Source organism: Scyliorhinus canicula, chromosome 4, assembly GCF_902713615.1.
Source record: "Scyliorhinus canicula chromosome 4, sScyCan1.1, whole genome shotgun sequence".
NCBI lineage: Eukaryota > Metazoa > Chordata > Chondrichthyes > Carcharhiniformes > Scyliorhinidae > Scyliorhinus > Scyliorhinus canicula.
This window is the reverse complement of record NC_052149.1, coordinates 225702457-225724556: the sequence shown is the minus strand read 5'-3', so window position 1 is coordinate 225724556 and position 22100 is coordinate 225702457. Positions and strand designations below refer to the sequence as shown.

General features: G+C 45.3%; 1 protein-coding gene across 2 annotated transcripts in view; it reads left to right on the top strand.

Annotated features, from left to right (window-relative positions):
* LOC119965415 (15-hydroxyprostaglandin dehydrogenase [NAD(+)]-like) overlaps positions 1–22100 on the top strand; it is an 83723-nt gene that overhangs the window by 24941 nt on the left and 36682 nt on the right. For both annotated transcript variants that reach the window (XM_038796172.1, XM_038796174.1), the window contains exon 5: positions 1692–1788. In XM_038796172.1, the coding sequence (XP_038652100.1) occupies positions 1692–1788 (97 nt within the window). The remainder of the gene's footprint in view (positions 1–1691; positions 1789–22100) is intronic.

The following is a 22100-nucleotide window of genomic DNA, read 5'->3' as shown; positions in this document are numbered from 1 at the left end:
TAGGCGCTGTTGTGCTTTCTTGGTGATAGCGTCGACGTGAGTGGACCAGGACAGATTTTTGGTGATGTGCACCCTAGGAATTTGAAACTGCTAACCATCTCCACCTCGGCTCCGTTGATGCTGACAGGGGTGTGCACAGTACTTTGCATCCTGAAGTCGATGACCAGCTCTTTAGTTTTACTGGCATTGAGGGAGAGATTGTTGTCGTTACACCACTCCACTAGGTTCTCTATCTCCCTCCTGTATTCTGACTCGTCGTTATTCGAGATCCGGCCCACTATGGTCGTATCGTCAGCAAACTTGTAGATGGAGTTGGAACCACGTTTTGCCACGCAGTCGTGTGTGTACAGGGAGTAGAGTAGGGGGCTAAGTACGCAGCCTTGCGGGGCACCAGTATTGAGGACTATTGTGGAGGAGGTGTTGGTGTTCATTCTTACTGACTGTGGTCTGTTGGTCAGAAAGTCAAGGATCCAGTTGCAGAGTGGAGAGTCAAGCCCTAGGTTTTGGAGCTTTGATATGAGCTTGGCTGGGATTATGGTGTTGAAGGCGGAGCTGTAGTCAATAAATAGGAGTCTGATGTAGGAGTCCTTGTTTTCGAGATGCTCTAGGGATGAGTATAGGGCCAGGGAAATGGCGTCTGATGTGGACCGGTTGCGACGGTATGCGAATTGAAGTGGGTCAAGGCGTTCGGGAGTATGGAGGTGATGCGCTTCATGATCAGCCTCTCAAAGCACTTCATTACAACTGACGTCAGGGCCACCGGGCGGTAGTCATTGAGACACGTTGCCTGGTTCTTCTTTGGTACCGGTATGATGGTGGTCTTCTTGAAGCAGGTGGGGACCTCGGAGTGGAGTAGGGATAGGTTAAAGATGTCTGTGAATACCTCTGCCAGCTGGTATTCTTAGGCTCCCCTGGGCTGTTACTAATCTTTTGACCTCGCGTCTGTGGTAGTCACCACTGTTGTATTATATTGTATATACTGCACTGCATACAAGGGTATTATAGTAAGGCCCTGTACTACAGGTACGGGGGTAGATGCCTGCTTGCTGGCTCTGCCCAGTAGGTGGAGTATAAATGTGTGTGCTCTCCAAACTGCAGCCATTTCGGCAGCAGCTGTAGGACGTCACACATCTCTGTGTAATAAAGCCGCGATTACTCTCTACTCTCGTCTCGTCGTAATTGATAGTGCATCAGCTTCTAGGCCAGGGTTATCACCCTGTCGCTCTGGTCCGTGGTGGCCCTCTCCAACTCCAGAATCATTTTTTTTCTGCGCCTGCACTTCCCTTTCCAGGCCTTCGATGGTCCGCTGCATTTGTGCGTCGTCTCCTTCATCATTGCTTGGAGCGCCGACCAGAGCGCCTCCTTTATGCTGGTCGCTGCGTCCTGCTCATGCTGCGCAAATTGGTCCACCATCATATTCTCTTTCAGGCTCGCCTGTACCTCTGTCTCGTCTTGTGGGGCCGTCTGTTTGCGCGTCCGCCGCTCATGCGCCTTACCCTCGCTGCTGCTTTCGTCTCGCTGTCCCTTCACCGCGGTGTTTTTCTTTCCTCCAGCCACCTGTCTGTCTCTCTTTCTTTCCCCGCTGCTGTTCCTTACCCTGGGGTTGCTCTCACTTCCCCCGCTCCTCTGCTCTCGCTGGGTCTGCCTCAGGCTTCGGGTTTCCTGCTCACATTATCTTGCTTGTCTTGCAGGTCAGTATGATCAGAGGAACCTATTTGGGACTAAATTACATGAGCAAAAAGACTGGCGGTGCAGGAGGAGTAATCATCAACATTTCCTCCATGGCAGGTACAGAAGACTTCATGAAAATAGTTAAAATCAACTAAGGAATTAGGTATTCATTGATATTTAAATAAATCAGAAGAATTATTTCCAGAACCAAGGGAGAACTGGCCGGTGAATGAGGGAGAGATAATTACAAGTGAATGAAAATAAAAGCTACACTGACAAGCAAAAGGGAGAATCATTACAAGAATAAATGTGGTGCCCCTGGGGTATACTCACTGACTGTGTACCTGGGTTAGACTCCCTGAATTGTTCGGGGAAAAAAAGGTAGTTTTAAGAGATTTATATTGGTAGACATTAGAAATAAGGCATAGTTTAAAGTGGATTTAATTTAATGTTTCTAAGGCTCGAAGGGTAAAACCTACAGTTAGATTTTGTGCGGAATGCAAGAACACCAGCTTGTTATCACTAACACTCTGTTCCGCCAAAACAACAAATTGAAGACCTGGAGAAATCCACCATCAAACCACTACATCATCGTCAGATCCCAAAACCAAAAGTATGCCCTCGCCAAAGTGATGACCAATGCAGACAACTGCTGGGTAGACCACCAGATCATCTGCTCCTCTGTCCATCAACCTCGGCCTGAGGCAGTGGAAGATGAAGAGACATAGAAACAATAGGAGCAGGAGCAGGCCATTTGGCCCTACAAGCCCGTCCGCCATTGCTGATCATCCAACTGAATAGCCTAATCCCACTTTCTCCCATATCCTTTGATCCCCTTCGCCCTAAGTGCGATAGCTAACTGCTTATTGAAATCATGCAATGTTTTGGACTCAACTACTTCCTGTGGTAACAAATTCCACTGGCTCACCACTCTCTGGATGAAGAGATTTCTCCTCATCTCAGTCCTAAATGGTCTACCGCATATCCTCAGACTGTGACCCCCTGGTTCTGGATGTCATAATATACACCTATGTATATACAGTAATGGTGTGCAGGCAGGCAGTGATTGACACACAGGATGACCAGTAAACACACAGAACACAGCAGCCAATCACCAGACAGGACACAACCACTATAAAGCCAGAGGGCACCAGCTTTCCCGCTCTTTTTCGGGATCCAGCCTCTGGGATAGTCAGAGCTCGTGAACATTAGTCAAGGCACACACCATGTGGTAGTCAGCAAGTCTGGTCAGGCTAGCCTCAGGTCTCCAGTCAAGTCAGCATAGTGTCAACCCACAGTCGGATATGTAAATAGTTAGCTGTTTAATAAAATCGTGTTGCATCTCATCGAGTGTTGGAAGTCTGTCTCTTGCTACACTACATCAAGTGCAGTTCATCCAGACCCAGCCTACGCAACACATCACTGGACTCACGCACCATCGAGACCATCCTTCCGGCATCTACCCTGTCTAGTCCTGTTAGAATTTTATAGGTTTCTATGAGATCCCTCCTCATTCTTCTGAACTCCAGCGAATACAATCCTAACCAATTCAATTACTCCTCATACAGTCCTGCCATCCCAGGAATCAGTCTGGTAAACCTTTGATGCACTCCTTCTATAGCTAGGACATCCTTCCTCAGATAAGGAGACCAAGACTGCACACAATTTTCCAAGTGTCACCTCACCAAGGGCCTGTATAATTGCAGCAAGACATCCCTGCTCCTGTACTCGAATCCTCAGAAAAGAGGTCAACTTTGAGTGGCTACAAGAGCCAAGTATGCTAATTAACTTCTAATAATGCCTTCTCCAACAGCTAACAGTGACCAGTTCTCTGAAATACAATACAAATGACTGCCATCTCCGGTAGAACCTTTCAATTGACCCCCTCACAGTGTATTTGAGGGCAAGAACATCTGCCCCCACACCTGTCCAAAGCTCCGGCACATCCAAAATACCAAAGATAGCTCCCATAGGACAGGGCTCCAGGTCAATATTAATGTTTTAATTAATTTACGGGTTGTGGGCGTTGCTGGTTAGGCCAGTATTTATTGCCCATCCCCAGATGCCCTTCAGTGGTGGTGAGCTGCCTTCTTGAATCGCTGCAGTTCTTGAGGTATAAGTACACCCACTATGCTGTTAGGGATGGAGTTCCAGGATGTTGTCCCAGCGACAGTGAAGGAGCGGCAATATATTTCCAAGTCAGGGTGGTGAGTGACGTGGAGGGGAACCTCCAGGTGGTGGGGTTCCCAAGTATCTGCTGCTCTTGCCCTTCTAGATAGTAGTGGTCATGGGTTTGGAAAGTGTTGTCTTAAGGAACCTTTGTGAGTTGCTCAAATGCATCTTGTCGATGGTACACATGGTCCACTGTTCGTCACTGGTGGAGGGTTTGAATGTTTGTGGAACAGGAAGCAATCAAACAGGCTGCTTTATCCTGGATGGTGTTGAGCTTCTTGAATATTGTTGGAGCTGCACTCATCCAGGTAAGTGGAGAGTATTCCATTACATTCCTGACTTGTGCCTTGTAGATGGTGGACAGGCTTTGGGGGATCAGGAGGTGAGTTACTCTCCGTAGGATTCCTAGTCTTTGTCCTGCCCTGGTAGCCACAGTATTAATGTGGCTAGTCCAGTTCAGTTTCTGATCAATGGTAACCCCCAGGATGTCGATAGTGGAGGATTCAGCGATGGTAATACCGTTGAATGTCAAGGGGCGGTTGTTAGATCCTCTCTTGTAGGAGATGGTCATTGCCTAGCACTTGTGTGGCACGAATGTATGGATTGTCGACATCATGCTCAAAAAGTACCTACAAAAACCCACCAGCTTGGAATAGGACTTGAACATGTGTATGTGGGATGTGTAGGCCGTCTTGAACAGCACTCATACCTATCCTCCACCCCCTCAAAAAAACTGTTTATCCTAGCCTTAGTGAGGTGTGCTCAAAACACTACCTTTAGCTGGGTCCAGCTCAATCTCGCACATGACGTCGTGGTGTTCACCCTCCACAGCGCCTCACGCCATAGCTCCTCCTCCAGTATTGGCCCTAATTCCTCCACCCATTTACCCTTTACCCTTCCACCTAACTCAACTCTTCCCCTCCGATCCGTTCACATATGCCAAATGTACTGCCCTCCTCCGAATCCGGACAGGAGAGAATCCTCACCAGTAAGGATGATGGCGGAACCACCCAGAAATCCCGGAACAATCTTTTCACAATGCTCCGCACCTGGAGGTACCTAAACATGTCCGGGCGTGACAACCCAAATTTCTCCTTCACTTCCTCCAGGCTGGCAAACTGCCCCTCCAGGAATAAATCTCCCACTCTCTCCAGCACTTTCTCTTTCTATGCACCAAATGAGACCTCCAGCCTTGCCGGCTCAAACAGGTGGCTAGCATAAATGTGAGCCAGCCTTGAAGCTGCCCACAACATAAAATGCTGGCGGAGTTGCCTCCATATTTTTAACGTGGACATCACCATTGGGCTAACCGACAACATTGCCGGCGCCAGCGGAAGTGGCACCATTACCAATGCCCCCAAACTTGTCCTTCTACATGACTCATGCTCCATCTCAACTTGTGAGCCCACTGGATCCCCGCAACACCCCAACACCTTCTCTGCGTTGGCTGCCCAGTAATAATACAGCAGGTTTGGCAGCGCCAGAACCCCTGCCCGCCTCTCCCTCTGAAGGAACACCCGCCAAATAAAGCCGGAGATAGCCGCTCAACCCTTCAGAAAAAAGACACCGGCAGGAACGCCAAGAGACACTGAAATTAAAGCAAAACTCTCTGCAAGATGTTCATGTTTCCCACTTGGAACCGACTTGCCAAAGGTAATGGGAGACTATCCCACCTCTGTAAGTCCCCCTTAACTCCACAAATCAGGCTCATGTAATTCAACCTTTGCATTAGCCGAATCCCCAGCCACCTGGACTCCTAAGTATCGAAAATTAGTCCCCGCAAACTGAAACAGCAACACCCCCACCCCCGACCTCAAAATATTCACTTCCCTTTGTTCAACTTGTAAGTGGAGAAGGCACCGAAGATCTGCAAAATACCCATAAAATTCCCTATGAACGACCCCGGGTTCCGCACATGCAGTAGCAAATCCACGTCCAATGATACGACTATCTCTGATTCCGGCCCGGCTGCAGGGGTCAGACCACATTCAACCACAGCCTCACATTGGACAACTTCCATCTCTTCACAAATCCCAGCTGGTCTTCCCTCCCACCTCCGGAAGACAAGGTCCCAGCCTTAATGCCAACACCTTGGCCAATAACTTGGCATCTACATTCGACAGGGAGATCGGACAACACAACCCACATTCTGTGAGGTCCTTGTCCTTTTTCAGAGCAGAGGGATATACGACTGCCCCAGTGTCTCCGGCAGGGTGCCCCTTGCCAAAGATTCTCCGATTATACCCAGCAACAACGGGCCCACCTGATCTGAAATTCCACAGGGAACCCATCCGGCTCCAGTGCCTTCCCTGCTTGCATGAATCTCAAACCTACCTGAATCTCCTTAAAGCATGGTGGTGCTTCCAGATCTTCCCGCAATTCCTCCCCCTTGGGAAACTCCAAACCCCAGGAACTCTGCCATTTCCCGTTCATCCTCCGGCGGCTCTGACCTATATATCCTCTGGTAAAAGGCCCTGAACACTTCATGCCTTATCCGGGGTGGAGGCAAGCCTACCTCCAAATCCCTAATCAAAACAATCTCCCTGGCTGTCTACTGCCACCTTAGCTGGTGAGCCAAGAGATGCCTGGCCTTCTCCCTATGCTCATTCGCCCCTTTTGCTCACCTCAGTCGGCGCACCACACTGTCTGTGCACAGCAGGTCAAACTGCAATCGCATGTTTTCTCCTGCACACCAAGAACACAGAGGTCGTATCCCTCGCATACCTACCATCCACGCCTGGAATCTCATCCACCAGTTTCTGTTGCTCCTCCCTCACCTCCCCATTCACATACACCTTATACATAATGATCTCTCCTCTGATCACCACCTTCAGCACTTCCCACAAAGTAGAGAGTGAGACCACTCCGCTATCGTTGTGTTCTACATACTCCCATATGGCCCTCGATCCTCAAACAGTCCAATAGTGGCCCTATGTCTTTTAAAAAATAAATTTAGAGAAGCCATTTCCTTTTTTTTCAATTAAGGGGCAACTTAGCATGCCCAATCCACCTAGCCTGCACATCTCTGGGTTGTGGGGGCGAAACCCACGTAAACACGGGGAGAATGTGCAAACTCCACACGGACAGTGACCCAGAGCCGGGATTGAACCTGGGACCTCGGCGCCGTGAGGCTGAAGGGCTAACCCACTGTGCTGCCCCAGTGGCCCTATGTCTAACTGCCAGCCTCTTTAATGCTCCTGACTGGCTTCCAGCACCAGGTCCACCCAATGTGGAGTATGGCTCACCCAAGCTTTCTGGAGCTTTCTGGAGCCTAATCTGGTCACCATGTCAATCCACCCGCTTTACCGTCCCCCATGACCCTAACCTCTCAAGAAACATTCCCCCACCGACCTCCATTAAAAAAATAGAATAAAGACATACCACAATATATTACAATATTTACAACCAGCCTGACCAAACTTTCACATATACAATCCATCAGCCCTCCTCAAACTGGCCCCAGTCAGCTCCGGAGTGTCAAAGTAATTATCCTTCAAGACCATTGTGACTCTCAGTCTCGCTGGATTCACCACCCCGAACCGCACCCCCTTACTGTGCAGTACCACCTTTGCCTTATTAAAGGCCATCCGCTGCTTCGCTAGCTCGGTGCCTATGTCCTGATAGATGTGCATCATGTGCCCATCCCAGTCAATGTGCCGACTCTTCTTGGCCCACTCCAGGACCTGCTTCTTCCTCTGAAAACTGTGAAAGCAGACGATCGCCACCTGTGGAGGCTCATTCAGCTGTGACTTCGCCACGGAGCCCGATGAGCCTGGTCCAATTCCAGAGGGGGGAATACTTCAATATACCCCCCCCCCCCCACAATCAAGAGAACATCTTTGCCAAAATACCTGGTTGGCCTCTGGTCTTCTACTCCCTCTGGCAATCAAGCACCTCGACCTGTTCTCCAGACCCTCAGGCCCTTATTCCTCTCCGTCATGAGCAGCATTTCAGCTTCCAACGAGGCAAGCTGACCTTCATGACCTGCTGGGTTGGAACCCAAAATCTCCTGAAAAAACAGGCAAAAGGAATCAAAATTGAAGGACCCTAGCAGGAGCCACATTTCGTGCAACTTGCTCTCACATGTCTTTACCGGAAGTCCCATGTTCGAGGAAGTCTAACAACTCCCTATCAAAGATGATCTTGGATCTTCATCAAGCATGGATGAAGTCAAGGCCACCAGTAAACACACAAAGAATAGAAAAGAGCAGGAGTGGATGGGAAAATTATCTCCCAGTGGAGAGTTTTGCACTTGGAGGACAAGAGATCACCCGTTATTTCCATCAGCTGTATCTGAGAATCTGGGACCGAGAGGAAACCCCTGCTGACCTGTGGATTCTGTCATCGCCACCATATCCAAGAAAAGAGACAAAACGACTGTGGGAATTACCAAAGAATCTCCCAAGTATCCACCACCGGGAAGATCATTGCCTGAATCCTCGTGAACCACCTTCTCCCAGCCTCTGAAGGAATCCTTCCAGAAAGCCAGTGTGACATCCGACTAAATGGTGGAACAATGGACATGATTTTCACTGCTCAAGAACATCAGGAGATGCCAGAAGCAACATCGACCACTTTAACATGGCCTTCATCGATCTGTCCAAGGCTTTTGACTCAGTTAATCGGGAAGTACTATGAAACAACCATAGTTGCCAAAGGACAACTGTCCAGAGAAATTCATCAACATCTTCTGACTCCTCCATGACAAAATATCGCCAAACTTCCTCACCGACAGAAATAAAACAAAATCCTTCGAGGTCAAAACTGGAGTCAAGTATGGATGTGTCATCGCCCCTACCCTTTTCTCCATCCTCATCGCCAACATCCTTCACCTTGTGAAGAACAAACTTTACAGTGGAGTGGACATAGTCTACTGGATGGACGGAAAACTTTTCAACCTCAACTGGTTGAAATACGATGCTGACATCATTTGTGGAACCTGAGTATGCGGATGACATTGGTATCTCCGCACTCTCAGAAGAGAATTTCGAAGCCATGCTTGACGCCTTTGTGGAAGCATACTGAAGAATCGGTGTCGGCGCCAACCTCAAGAAGTTTCCAGTCCTTTATCAACCCGCCCCAGGACAAGATCTGGTCTCTCCCTCCATAAAGATCAATGGAGGAACCCAACCAAACGGAGACATTTCTCCTACATGGGGAGCTACCTCTCATTTAAGGCCGACATTGATGCGGAGATCCAACATCATATCCAATCCATGAGCACCTCCTTTAAACACTGAGAATAAGAGTCTTTGAGGACCACGACATCCATGCAGACACCAAGATCCTCATGTACAAGAGAACCATACTGCCAACTCTTCTATCCGCTCAGAAACTTGGACTGTACAGATGCCACCTCATGGTTCTGGAGAGGTACCATCAACACTGTCTGAGACAGATTCTCTGCATCAGCTGGGATGACTGGCGAACTAACATCAGTGTCCTTAGAGGAGCCAAAAGCACCAGTATCAAGGTCATGATCATCTGAAGCCAACCCCCACTGCATAGGCCATGTGCTTAGGATGCTAGACCCCAACAGCCAAAGCAAATCTTCTTCCTCAAGGAAGGCTCCTGAACAAAGTGATGAGAAGGAAGCTCTTCAAAGACACCCTGAAGGCTTGCCTCAAGAAATGCATCATAGATGTAAACGGCTAGACGACTCTTGCTCAGAAGAGACCTACTTGGAGGAACCTCCTGATTTAAGGGGCACAATTCTTTGAGAACACCCGACAGCAAGCGGAGACCCGGAAAAGGAGTCTGAGAAAGGAATACCAGCGATCTCGAGTCCAAGGAACAATCTAACCTCCCAGAAACACTGCCTAGTGTGCAATCGAAGCGGCTCTAGGATCGGGCTCATCAGCCACTCAAGGGCGCACAGAACCCATGACCAGTGACATGGAGTTTCTGAGTTTGGCAATCATACTCATTAGCGAGTGGTTGACGAAGAAGAAGAAGAATTGTATTGCTAAACATTAGAAATAAAGAATAGTTTAAGTGGGTTTAATGTTTCTGAGCCTGGAAGGGTAAAATCTATAGTTAGATGAATGCTGGACAATGGTGTTTGATCTGTGAGGGTTGATTAGGTTCTGACTGTGATTCAATTGTGCTTAAAGAAGGGTGCACCATGAAGGGCAAATAAAAGCCTTGAGAAGCATAAGTGATTGTTTGGCAATAGGGAGCCACTTTCCAAAGGGAAAGGATTTCATTTGTTCTTAGTTTTAGCTGGATGTATTTCAGTTGAAGACAAGATAGCAGGGAGTGAACATTTCTTAACTTTGCCAGGAGAAAGACTGGACAAAACGAGAGCTGCAAAGAGGCAGGCTTTCAAAAATCCAGTTACTGTCCAGATATCCAGGTAAGACTGTCTAAACACCACTGAAGTTAAATGAACAGAGACCAAGGTATTGTTCAGAAGAATTCAAGGAAGGGTAAACAAAGTATTCTGAGTTAAAGAGACAATTGAAGCAACCAGATGTAAAGTGGGAACGCAGACTTCGGAGGTAAATCAAAAGTTTGATGCCATTTTACTAGCATCTGGGAATTGAGAGTGAAATCAATTGTGAATAGTTTGTATAGCAGCCAAGACAAAGAAATTCTAAAGGTGGTGATAGGAAACCTGGAAACTGGATCCCCTGTTAAAAATGGGGTGGAAACTTTTAGAGAGTCACTTGGAAAATTTGTACAGGGTTTCATAATGCAAACCACTAAAGGAAAGTATTATTGTGAAATAAGATCTTAAAGCGTGTTTTGGGAGGGGAGTATGGAAACCCTCATGTTACAATCATCTGGGGGAATTCTGAGGCAAAACTCACAGACACTAACTTGGGTTCAGAGAGGAGTTTGTGTATTTGACCACAGCCAATGTGTGTGCCAATTTTCTTGCATCAATGAGACCATAGTAGCTTAAAATATACTTTGTAATCCATGTTGATCTTTAATTATGTATGCTATTTGTTAAAGTACGAGGGGAGTAAAGGAATATTGTATAATAATCCAACTTTCATGTTAATAAATGTTTTTTCCTTGTTGTTGAAACTTATTAGCAGTCCTAAGAACATAAGAACTAGGAGCAGGAGTAGGCCATCTGGCCCCTCGAGCTTGCTCCGCCATTCAATAAGATCATTGCTGATCTTTTTGTGGACTCAGCTCCACTTACCAGCCTCCTCACCATAACCTTCTATTCCTTTACTGTTCAAAAATTCTATTCCTTTACTGTCTTAAAAATGTTTAACAAGGTAGCCGCAACTGCTTCACTGGGCAGGGAATTTCTCAGATTCACGACCCTTTGGGTGAAGAAGTTCCTCCTCAACTTAGTCCTAAATCTGTTTCCCCCTATTTTAAGGTTATGCCCCCTAGTTCTAGTTTCACCTGCCTGTGGAAACAACCTCCCTGCATCTATCCTATCAATTTCCTTCACAATTTTATATGTTTCTATAAGATTCCCCTTCTTTCTTCTAAATTCCAATGAATATAGTCCCAGTCTACTCAGTCTCTCCTCATAAAATAATCCAAAATTGAGCCAGGGTTCCATTCTGGGATCTTCTTGCCCATCTATAACATCAATTTGGACTGTTTCATCATGTACCTGGTGTACATTCACTGACTGTACCTGGGTTAGACACCCTGACTGCATATCTGGAATTGGCTGGTCGCCTGGTTTGTGATGCAGAGCGAGGCCAACAAACATGAGTTCAATTCCCGTACCAGCTGAAATTATTCATAAAGGCCCCACCTTCTCAACTTTGCCCCTCGCTTGTGGTGTGGTGATCCTCTGATTAAATCACCACCAGTCAGCGCTCCCTTGCACAGAGGAAAGCAGCCTATGGTCATCTGGGATTATGGCGACTTTTCTTTTATATCTGAAGTATACTCGCTTTCTGTGTTCCTGGAGTATACTCACTGACGGTATACCTGGGTTAGACAGCCTGACTGTGCTCCTGGAGTGTACTGTCTGTGCACCTGGGTTAGACAGCCTGACTGTGCTCCTGGAGTGTACTCTCTGTGTACCTGGGTTAGACACCCTGACTGTGCTCCTGGAGTGTACTCTCTGTGTACCTGGGTTAGACACCCTGACTGTGCTCCTGGAGTGTACTCTCTGTGTACCTGGGTTAGACAGCCTGACTGTGCTCCTGGAGTGTACTGTCTGTGTACCTGGGTTAGACACCCTGACTGTGTACCTAGAGTGTACTGTCTGTGTACCTGGGTTAGACAGCCTGACTGTGCTCTTGGAGTGTACTGTCTGTGTACCTGGGTTAGACAGCCTGACTGTGCTCCTGGAGTGTACTCTCTGTGTACCTGGGTTAGACACCCTGACTGTGTACCTAGAGTGTACTGTCTGTGTACCTGGGTTAGACACCCTGACTGTGCTCCTGGAGTGTACTGTCTGTGTACCTGGGTTAGACAGCCTGACTGTGCTCCTGGAGTGTACTCTCTGTGTACCTGGTTTAGACAGCCTGACTGTGCTCCTACAGTGCACTGTCTGTGTACCTGGGTTAGACAGCCGGACTGTGCTTCTGGAGTGTACTCTCTGTGTACCTGGGTTAGACAGCCTGACTGTGCTCCTGGAGTGTACTCTCTGTGTACCTGGTTTAGACAGCCTGACTGTGCTCCTACAGTGCACTGTCTGTGTACCTGGGTTAGACAGCCGGACTGTGCTTCTGGAGTGTACTCTCTGTGTACCTGGGTTAGACAGCCTGACTGTGCTCCTGGAGTGTACTGTCTGTGTACCTGGGTTAGACACCCTGACTGTACTCCTGGAGTGTACTGTCTGTGTACCTGGGTTAGACACCCTGACTGTGCTCCTGGAGTGTACTCTCTGTGTACCTAGGTTAGACAGCCTGACTGTGCTCCTACAGTGTACTGTCTGTGTATCTGTGTTAGACAGCCTGACTGTGATCCTGGAGTGTACTGTCTGTGTACCTGGGTTAGACAGCCTGACTGTGCTCCTACAGTGTACTGTCTGTGTACCTGGGTTAGACACCCTGACTGTGTACCGAGAGTATAATCACTGAGCATCTGGATTAGACACCCTGACTGTGTACCTAGAGTATATTCACTGATTGTGTACTTTGAATGTACTCAGTGAATGTGCATCTGGGGATCACCAAATCACATAATTATTACGGACCCATCTTCCCATCTTGTCTGCATTGGCTCTCCAAAAGTGCATCATTGCTTAGTGCCATTCCTCTGCCTTTTCCCTGCATCCCTGCACATTGTTTCTATTCTAGTAATTATCTAATGCCCTCTTGTAAACTCACTTATTGCATACTTGAGGTAGAAGCGCTGGCTGTGCATCTGAGGTATACTCACTGACCGTGTACCCAGCATATACTCGCTGATAGGGTATCTGAGGTAGACTCACTGACCGTGTACCCAGCATGTACTCGCTGATAGGGCATCTGAGGTAGACTCACTGACCGTGTACCCAGCATATACTCGCTGATAGGGCATCTGAGGTAGACTCTCTGACTGTGTACCTGGCGTAGACTGACTGTCTATGTACCCGGAGCATACTCACTGACTACTCACTGACTACGTATCCAGGCTATCCAGGGTATCCTCAATGCTTGCGTATCTAGGATAAACTCACAGTGTACCTGAGGTAGAGTCCCTGAATTGTATTAGACACTGGTTAGACGTCAGCTGGAATATTGCGTACAATTCTGGACACCATATTGTTTTTCTAAATTCACCTATATGTTTTAGAATTCCCCTTATACCAACGACCTTAAGGGCCAATATTCTAAAACGGCGAACAGGGAACTCCCTCCCTGACTCCAGTACAGGCCTCTGTGAGTGCTATTCGGGTCAAACTCTCCTTTCAAGTTATCCCCCGGTATAACTCATACCTTCACTGAAGAATTTTACTTACTTACCCCTTAATCGCATCGATGTCCCGGGTCCTGCGTTCTTAAGGAAGTGAAGTAAGCTAATAACCACTTTTTCAGGTTAAATTATTTTATTATTAACATACTCTTTTCTATTTCATTAAATTAAAAACATTATTTACTTTTTGGATGTTGTCTGGTTGGTTGTTGAGGCCTTCAGACTCTCTCTCTCTCTCTTTCTCTTTCAAGTCTCCTGGTCATCCCTCCTGGTGCAGTTTTCTCTTTTTCTCCTCTTCTTTCTTCATTGGCTGCTGCTCCTGCTGCTGGGCCGTCTTCCTTCTGGTCTGGTCTGCCGTTGGGCCGCTTCTCTCCTGGGCCTTCCCTCTCCTGGGGTCGTTCCGATCCTGCTGCTGCTCCTGCTGTCCTTCTTCCTGCTTCGGGTGCCGCTGGTGTTCTGCCTGGTTCCTTTGTTCATCACTTCTGGCCTCGTGGGGAGAAAGAGGAGGAGTCTGAAGCCCGCGCTGGTTTCTTGGTTCCAGCTGTTCTGGAAGCCCGCGCTGGCTGATCTCTGGCGCGAGATCGGGACCTCCGATAAGGATCGGACTTCGGGTCTTAAAGGGGCAGTCCATCACAATTTTCCAACAACACAAAGAGATTTTTTAAAACTTTTTTCTTTTGCCTTTCTCCTGCTGCAGGTTGTAATAACCATTCTGATAGACTGAAATTGCTGCCCACAGTTTCTGTGCCCTTCAGCTGCCACCAACCTCTTGTGGGATCTTTCCCTGCACTCTCCCCGATCAGATGTTGGCAGACCTCTATGTTTCAAATGACACATTCTGTATTTTCCAGAACACCCCGTCTTGACATTTGAAACATTACTATAATTTGGTTTATTGTCCCCCCATCCAATTGTACTAACATACATCCCTGATCATTGTCATTTGTATGCATATCACAGACCAGTGTCAATACGAGCCTTGTTTTCCGTTCCAGTCCAACTTGTTTTCCATTTCTGATTGGAATGTGGTAATTGTGATATCTTGTACCCCCCACTGATCCCCTTGTCTTATTAATTTAAAATGTTCAATTGATCCTGCTTGTATTCCTAACTTCCCCATTAATGTCTAACATTGTCGTGAATCATGTAAGTCTGCCAACCCCTGGTTTACATGAGAGAACATCTTTCTGACAACGTGTATATTTTTCATTTCAGCATTTACAAAACCGCATTGAACCGTCTCTTTTTTTTTCTTTCTTCCCAAACAAATTCTCCCTATTGTTCTATACATAGTAAAATTTTTATCTTATCTTAACACCTTATTCATTACCTAACCAATAGACTGTGTGTTACACTTTACATATTTTCAACTGTTAACAATTTAATATCAATATCGAAACATCGCTTCTTGGCTTTTGGAACAATAATTATTACATACTAAACTAACCCTCTATTAAAACATTCACAGTTTAGAAATGCGGATCAAGTTATTTAACGACACACATACCCCCCTTATCATATATATACAACAGTCCCTATCAATTTACATAAAAATAAAAAAAATTTCTTATCAACGATTATAGCTCTTCAATGCAATATTGTTTTGTTGCATTGGTAACAATTTTCCCGCCGTAGTATCAAGCTACTAAAATTCTTAACCTATTATCATTTATCATATTGGGGTTCCTCGTCAGTCGCTGCTATCTGCTGCCGAGACCTTAATGATTCCACTGCGTAGTACATACCCCATGGAGACCACAGATCATCCATCAACTAATGTCCAGTTAGAGATGTCTGACCGGGGGTTTCACTGTCCAGTTATAATTTGATATTCTAATTTGTTTCTAACCCGGGTTCTGTCATTTAATTCCCTCAAATTTGTAGCCAATTATATCATTAGTTTCCCCCCAATCCTGTCGAACAGATTCTTCTCTGGAGTGTAGTTCTCTTCCTTCTTGCGAACTGGTTTGTTATTGGAGTGTAGTTCTCTTCCTTCTTGTGAACTGGTTTGTTATTAATTTTTTCCACCTGAAAAGCAAATGAACAGATCAAGGGTGGAGAGGGCCCTATTCTTTAATTCGGATTATCCCAGAAGTGCCCTCTCCAGGACTTCCGGATTCCTTTTGCCATCATTTCTTTTTGAACTGGTTTATATTCCCTATCCTTGATGTAGTCAAGCCTCCTTCTGTCATTGCACTCCTGAGTGAGATTCGAAGAATCTCAAACTCCTCTGATGCTCACTGGGTCGTGTGTTTCAAGCGTGACACAATTTCTTTTGCTCCAGACACCATGCTTCTCTAATTCAATTGTATGTGTACCCAGAATCTGAACAATCTTGTCTTTACATTTTACAGTCTCGCGAATGATTTTCCCCGCAGTCTTAGTTGGTAACTTCACCCAAACTTCGTCTCCTACTTGATAATTCCCAGATTCACTTGGGTCTCCTTGTCCCTGGGGGACAGAGGTTCAAAGGTTGCTATTAAGATCAAATACTATTCTTTCAATGTCTTTATCCCAGCCTTTATTATTCTGATTCTTTATGATCCAATCCTTTACTTTTCTTACAGACCTCTCAGCCATTCCATTACTCTCAGGTGCATATTTCACGGCCCAATTGATTGTTATTCCTCTGTCAGCACAAAAGTTAATAACAGTATTGTTTCTAAAGTGTGGCGCGTTGTCCATTCGGATCGATTCTGGTCTACCTCTGGAGGTCATCATTTCTGCCAATACCCTTTTGGTTGTGGCTCCGTTTGCTTTGCTGGTTGCTCTAAGGTCAATTTCTCCCGTGCAGCTATCAGCTTTGACTAAAAAATACAAATTACCTTTGCTGCTTCTGGGAAAAAGTGGTCCTGCATAATCTAATGACCATTCCTGCATTGGTTTCTCAGTTTTTATGCTCCCATATGTTTTATTTCCTCTCTGTCCTCCACAGGCCATACATCTCTCACATTTTCTCCTTACTGCAGTTAAATGTTGTCTCCAATAGGCTATTTTAAGTCCCAACTTCTTCAACTCCCTTGCGACTACAACATGACCCCCATGTCCTGTGGCTTCATGTACTTGCTTAATTATCATTTGATGGTCGGCTGCTGAGTTCCCAAGAGTCCCCAAGATTATTGTCCTAAGTCTGGCTAATTCATCCACTTCCTGATTCCCCTTACACAGTTCCCCAATTCCTTTTGTGTGTGCTTTTTGATGAATTGTCTGGATCTCCATATCGGCTAAAATTTTATCTATCTCTTCCCACTGTTCTTTCTGTTCCAGTAGTTTATTTCTACCGTTCGTCCAACCGTTTAGTTTCCAAAACTCCAAATCTTTCTCCAATCCTTGCTGCACGAAAAAGCTATCGGTTACAACGGTAACTTCCTGCAGCTTTCGCTGGTGACACTCCTTTAACCCTTGCAATACTCCCTCTACCTCTGCTGTCTGAGCTGATCCAATGATTATTCCCTGTTCCTCCACTACTATGTTTCCTGAATTTTTTAAAATGAATGCCCATCTGGCTTGTTCTTCGTCCTTCTTGACTTTACTACCATCAGTATATAATACCCAAGCATTCACCAACTCCGTTTTACTAACTGGCTCCTCAAGTTTCTGTCCCTTTTGAATGTTATGAACAAACATTAAGTCAGGGTTTAGAAGAATGGTTTCCCATCTTTCCCATCGAGCTGTATTCGCGCCTTGCTGGCAAATCTGTCTCTTGGTTAGCTCCTTTAACTCCAAAAACTCAGTGGTGACATGAATTTTCTTACCACCCGACAAGTTTTCTATCTCTGCTATTCTCTTTGTTATAGCTGCTAGACATTTCTCGATGTTTGAAAACTTTTGTTCAGCTCTCGACCAGTTTCCTGTCAGATGTTTGATAGGTGTCTGATAGCTAAGATTAGCAAGTACCATACCATATCCATTTTTATATATGTCTAATTTAATGCTTAAATCATCCTCTTCTTGTCTCCCAACTAATGACCCCGATATCGCAATTGCTGCCTTTAACTGATCTAACCCTCTCTGGGCCTCGCTGGTCCAAATAAAATCCCCCTTCAAGGTTTGATAAATGGCTTTAGCATAGAGACTGAAGTCCTTCACTACTGGCCTTAGATATCCCAACATTCCCATTATTTTTTGAACCCCTTTTTTCGAAACAGGCGCAGTAATTTCAGCTATCTTCTTCCTCATTTCAATACTGGCCTCTCTACCTTCCTTCGATACTGAATAACCCAAATAGTTGACTTCGCTTCTCCCAATTTGACATTTCTTTAGCCCTATTTTAAAGCCTGCTTCACTAAGTGTCTTAATGATCCTGGCCACTCTTTCCACATGTTTGTCCTGATCGTCATCTCCAATTAATATATCATCGATATATACTAAAGCCAAATCATCTTTAATCAGCTCCCTGATTATTGCCTGAAAGTGATTTGGAGAATTAACATATCCCTGTGGAAGTCTACAATATACATAATGCTTAGTTCCAAAGGTGAATGCTGTTTTCTCCCTGCTGTCTGGGTCTAATGGAACACTCCAGAATCCATTCGCCAAATCTATACTAGTTAAGTAAGTTTTTCCCGCGACTTGCTCTAAGGTAGCTTGTGGATTTATTAAATATCTCTTGTCCTTCTTTGTGACTTTATTTAAAGCTTTGTAATTTGTTACCATTCTAAATGTACCATCTGGTTTTCTTACTACCTGAAGTGGACTATTTGTTGAGGCATATGTGACCCCTTGAATAATCCCCTGCTGCTCCAATTCCTTGATTATTATCTCCAGCTCGCTCTTAGCTCCTCTAGGCAAAGGATACTGTTTTTGAGGTCTGTGTTGTCCCCCGTGAATTGTGTGTTGAAATTGCTGGCTAAGCAAACCTGTGTCATTCTTACCTATCGCTAGGTTTGCTCCCATCAGTACTTCTTCCATCTTCTTCCAAGCTTCGTCATTTAAAATACTTTTCTCTTTCTGTTTCCTTATTTCCTCCATGTTATCAATTGGTTTTAATATCCTTATTTTTCCAGTATCTATTTTTATTAAATCTTTCCCTGCCATCAGATTATCAGTTCCTGATATTGCCAGTAATTCTCCCAATCTAACTTCTGGTCTAATATCCTTATTCCCTAATGCTCCTTCTACTATGTATTTCTTTCCTGTCGGATTTCCAGCTTCTTCCCTTATCATTGATATCTCAGCCCCTGTGTCCACTATACATCTTTCCCCCTTGTATACTACTACTAATTCTCCTTTGTCTGTTTCTGTTGTTAGATTTTGTATAGCCTGTTTAAGGGGAGAAGCCGAATCCTGTCCATATATACCGGGGCCTCCTCTGCCTCCTCCTCGGAATCCCCCTCGCGAGCGTCCCGGATACCCTTCTGGTGGTTGATATCTACCTTGCTCAATCCTCCCCTGACCAGCTGCTCTTCTTCTCCTATCCTCAATGAATCTGTCTCTTTCCTCCCGACTGAGGGCTAGGAATTGTCCCCTTGGTAAATAATCTAGGTTTTGTGGTGGAGGTGGCCCTTGTGACCGCAAATTATACCCATGTTGTGGCATTGCTGGTTGTGCTGGATTTTGTTCCGATTTGTCAGGTATCTGTCGGTTTGGTGGTCTAATCTGAGCATTTTGTGTTGAAACATTATTTTGGGCAGCTGCTCTTTTTTGTTCCCCTTTTGTGTGTTTATCCTTAAATGCTTTGCCTGCCAAATCAAATTTAACCAGTTCTCTTCCTATTTCTCTTCTAGAGGTCGTTAACAGTATTATTGAGAGGCTTTTTCCTCCTGGAATCTTGGGTCCTAATTCCCTCAGGAATCTGACTACATCGACCCCCTCTTCCTTATTAACCTCATATATTCGGTCGATATATGGTGTGAGGTGTTCCCCTGCATATGCTGCCTCTGTCATCTCTTTCATTAAATTAGCTCTCTCATTTCCCAAATCTAACTCACTTATTAAATCTGAGACTTCGCCTGTAACTATTTCTCCCACTGTATGTAAATCAATCAATTTGGTGGATTCTCCTGATGCCCCCATTTTCTTCGCTAACTGTTTTAACCTCTGTGAATACTCAATTCTACTCTCCCCATGTTTCTTTGGGCCTGCTGTCTTCATTACGGCTGCTACTATTTTATACGGTACCATGCCTCCCTGTCCTTCCTCTGGACCTGGTGTAAATGACTGAACTATTTTCTCACTTCTGGGGCATGGTGTTCTCAAAGGGGCACCTCTATCTGGGTCCCTATATTCGGAGAAATGTATCCATCGTCGTACCGGTTCTTCCTCAAAATAGGGGGTACTATGTTGTGCAAACTCTTCCACCGATTCTATATATTCTTCAAACCTTGCACTTGGTACCTGGCTATCTCGTGGAGCATAACTTGCCCTATCCATTGGAGTAGGAGCAGTTTTTTGGGGTCTTGGACGATTCTGTATCCTTTCCTGTGGTCTTAGTGCTGCTATTATCTGGCCTTGTGTTTCTGTGCTGTTCCTTACCCTACTCATGGCTCTTCCGAAACTGTCATAGCCTTTGCTCATTTGCCAAATTTTAGCTTTGGGGGTAACGTTTGGTAATTCTAGTAATTTCGTAGAATCAATTTGTTGACTTCCGCCTAATATTTCTCCTATTTTAAGTCCCCTAGCTGTAACCTCTCTTTCCCATCCTTCCTGATCTCTATGGTGTACCATTTCTGCTTCTGGATTATAAATATAATACGGTACATCCTTATTTACTGGTTGATAAGTGGAAGGTTGTGGGTGTTTCCAGTGATCGCTATAATCCCCTATTTCTAACGGTTTAGAATTTTTTCTATTCCCTATTCCTCTCTTTGGTTTGACTATTTCCTCATTCTCGGATGAGGATGATAATTCTTCCTGTCCCATCACAGGAGGCGCCATAATCCCAACTATGCCTTGTTCCTCTTCACTTTCTTGTGGTTCAACGAAATGATCGATAAACGCTTCTTTCTTATGTGTGGCAGATTGCTGAGGCCAATTTTCTTCCTGAAACAGACTTGGCTCTGGGTATGGAAAATTGTATCCCGTTGGGAAATTTTCACAGGGGTCCGAATTCTCTCGGCTATCTGATTCTAGGCCTGATTCCTCGTCACTTTCCATTTCTAATGGTTCATTTTTCTGCAGTTGTTTTATATATTTGCCTACCACTTCAGAGTTACTTTTGGGTTTACTAGGGATCTGTATTATTTCTGTCCTGTTTACTCCGTCAATGATTTTAATCAGTTTGGAACACACTTTGCCCACTTGAGCAGCTGCATGCTTCTGTCTGTGTCCAAATACGATTAGTGATTCAGCTCGCTTTTCAAATGCAAACTGACAAAGTGCTTTAAGGACCCTGACAGAATCTGTATATTGCAGGGCTTTTGGCACTCTAACAAAGAGGGAGATATCTCCGTCTGGATACATATCGCTTGTCCAGGATTTCTTTTGCTCTTTTAATTTCTTCCATTCCCTTTTCATTTCTACATTTCTCTTGACCGTATCCCAGGGCATGAGAATTACCTTAATTGCCATTTTCGGATTTTTAGTTCTGTTCCTGGTTGTCCCTTTCAGGTGCACTCTGAAATTAAGGATAAGTACCCTTTCTGGGCCCTATCCAAGGCTGACCAAGGCACTATCTTCCTGCTTTAGTTAAGGGTCGATTGATTATTGGTTTCTGAATATAAGCGTCCCTATTTTCCAGAAAATGTCCGCACAATCCGCCTTACTCTGAGGATGATTTATTCTTTAGCCCCTTTTACCAGTAATGGATGCAAGATTTTAGTGCTATCACCAAAATGTCTTGCAGACTTTTCTCAGGGTCAGTATCTTCTAGTCTACTGATTTTCACACCCAACCTGAGCTTCTGTCCCCTCGATCCACAGAATATCCTTACAAAAGCCAATCACACCTGACTTTCCAGACTAAACTCGGCAGGTAAAGTCTGACTCACACCTAGACTAGAAACTTCTAATATTCTAGCCTTTTCTTGGGAACTAGAAACTTCTAATATTCTAGCCCCTACTCTGCTTAACTAGAAACTTCTAATATTCTAGCCTCGCTTTACCTAGAAACTTCTAATATTCTAGGCTTTTCTTGGGAACTAGAAACTTCTAATATTCTAGCCCCTACTCTGCTTAACTAGAAACTTCTAATATTCTAGCCTCGCTTTACCTAGAAACTTCTAATATTCTAGGCCTCCACGCTGGGCGCCATGTTTTTCTAAATTCACCTATATGTTTTAGAATTCCCCTTATACCAACGACCTTAAGGGCCAATATTCTAAAACGGCGAACAGGGAACTCCCTCCCTGACTCCAGTACAGGCCTCTGTGAGTGCTATTCGGGTCAAACTCTCCTTTCAAGTTATCCCCCGGTATAACTCATACCTTCACTGAAGAATTTTACTTACTTACCCCTTAATCGCATCGATGTCCCGGGTCCTGCGTTCTTAAG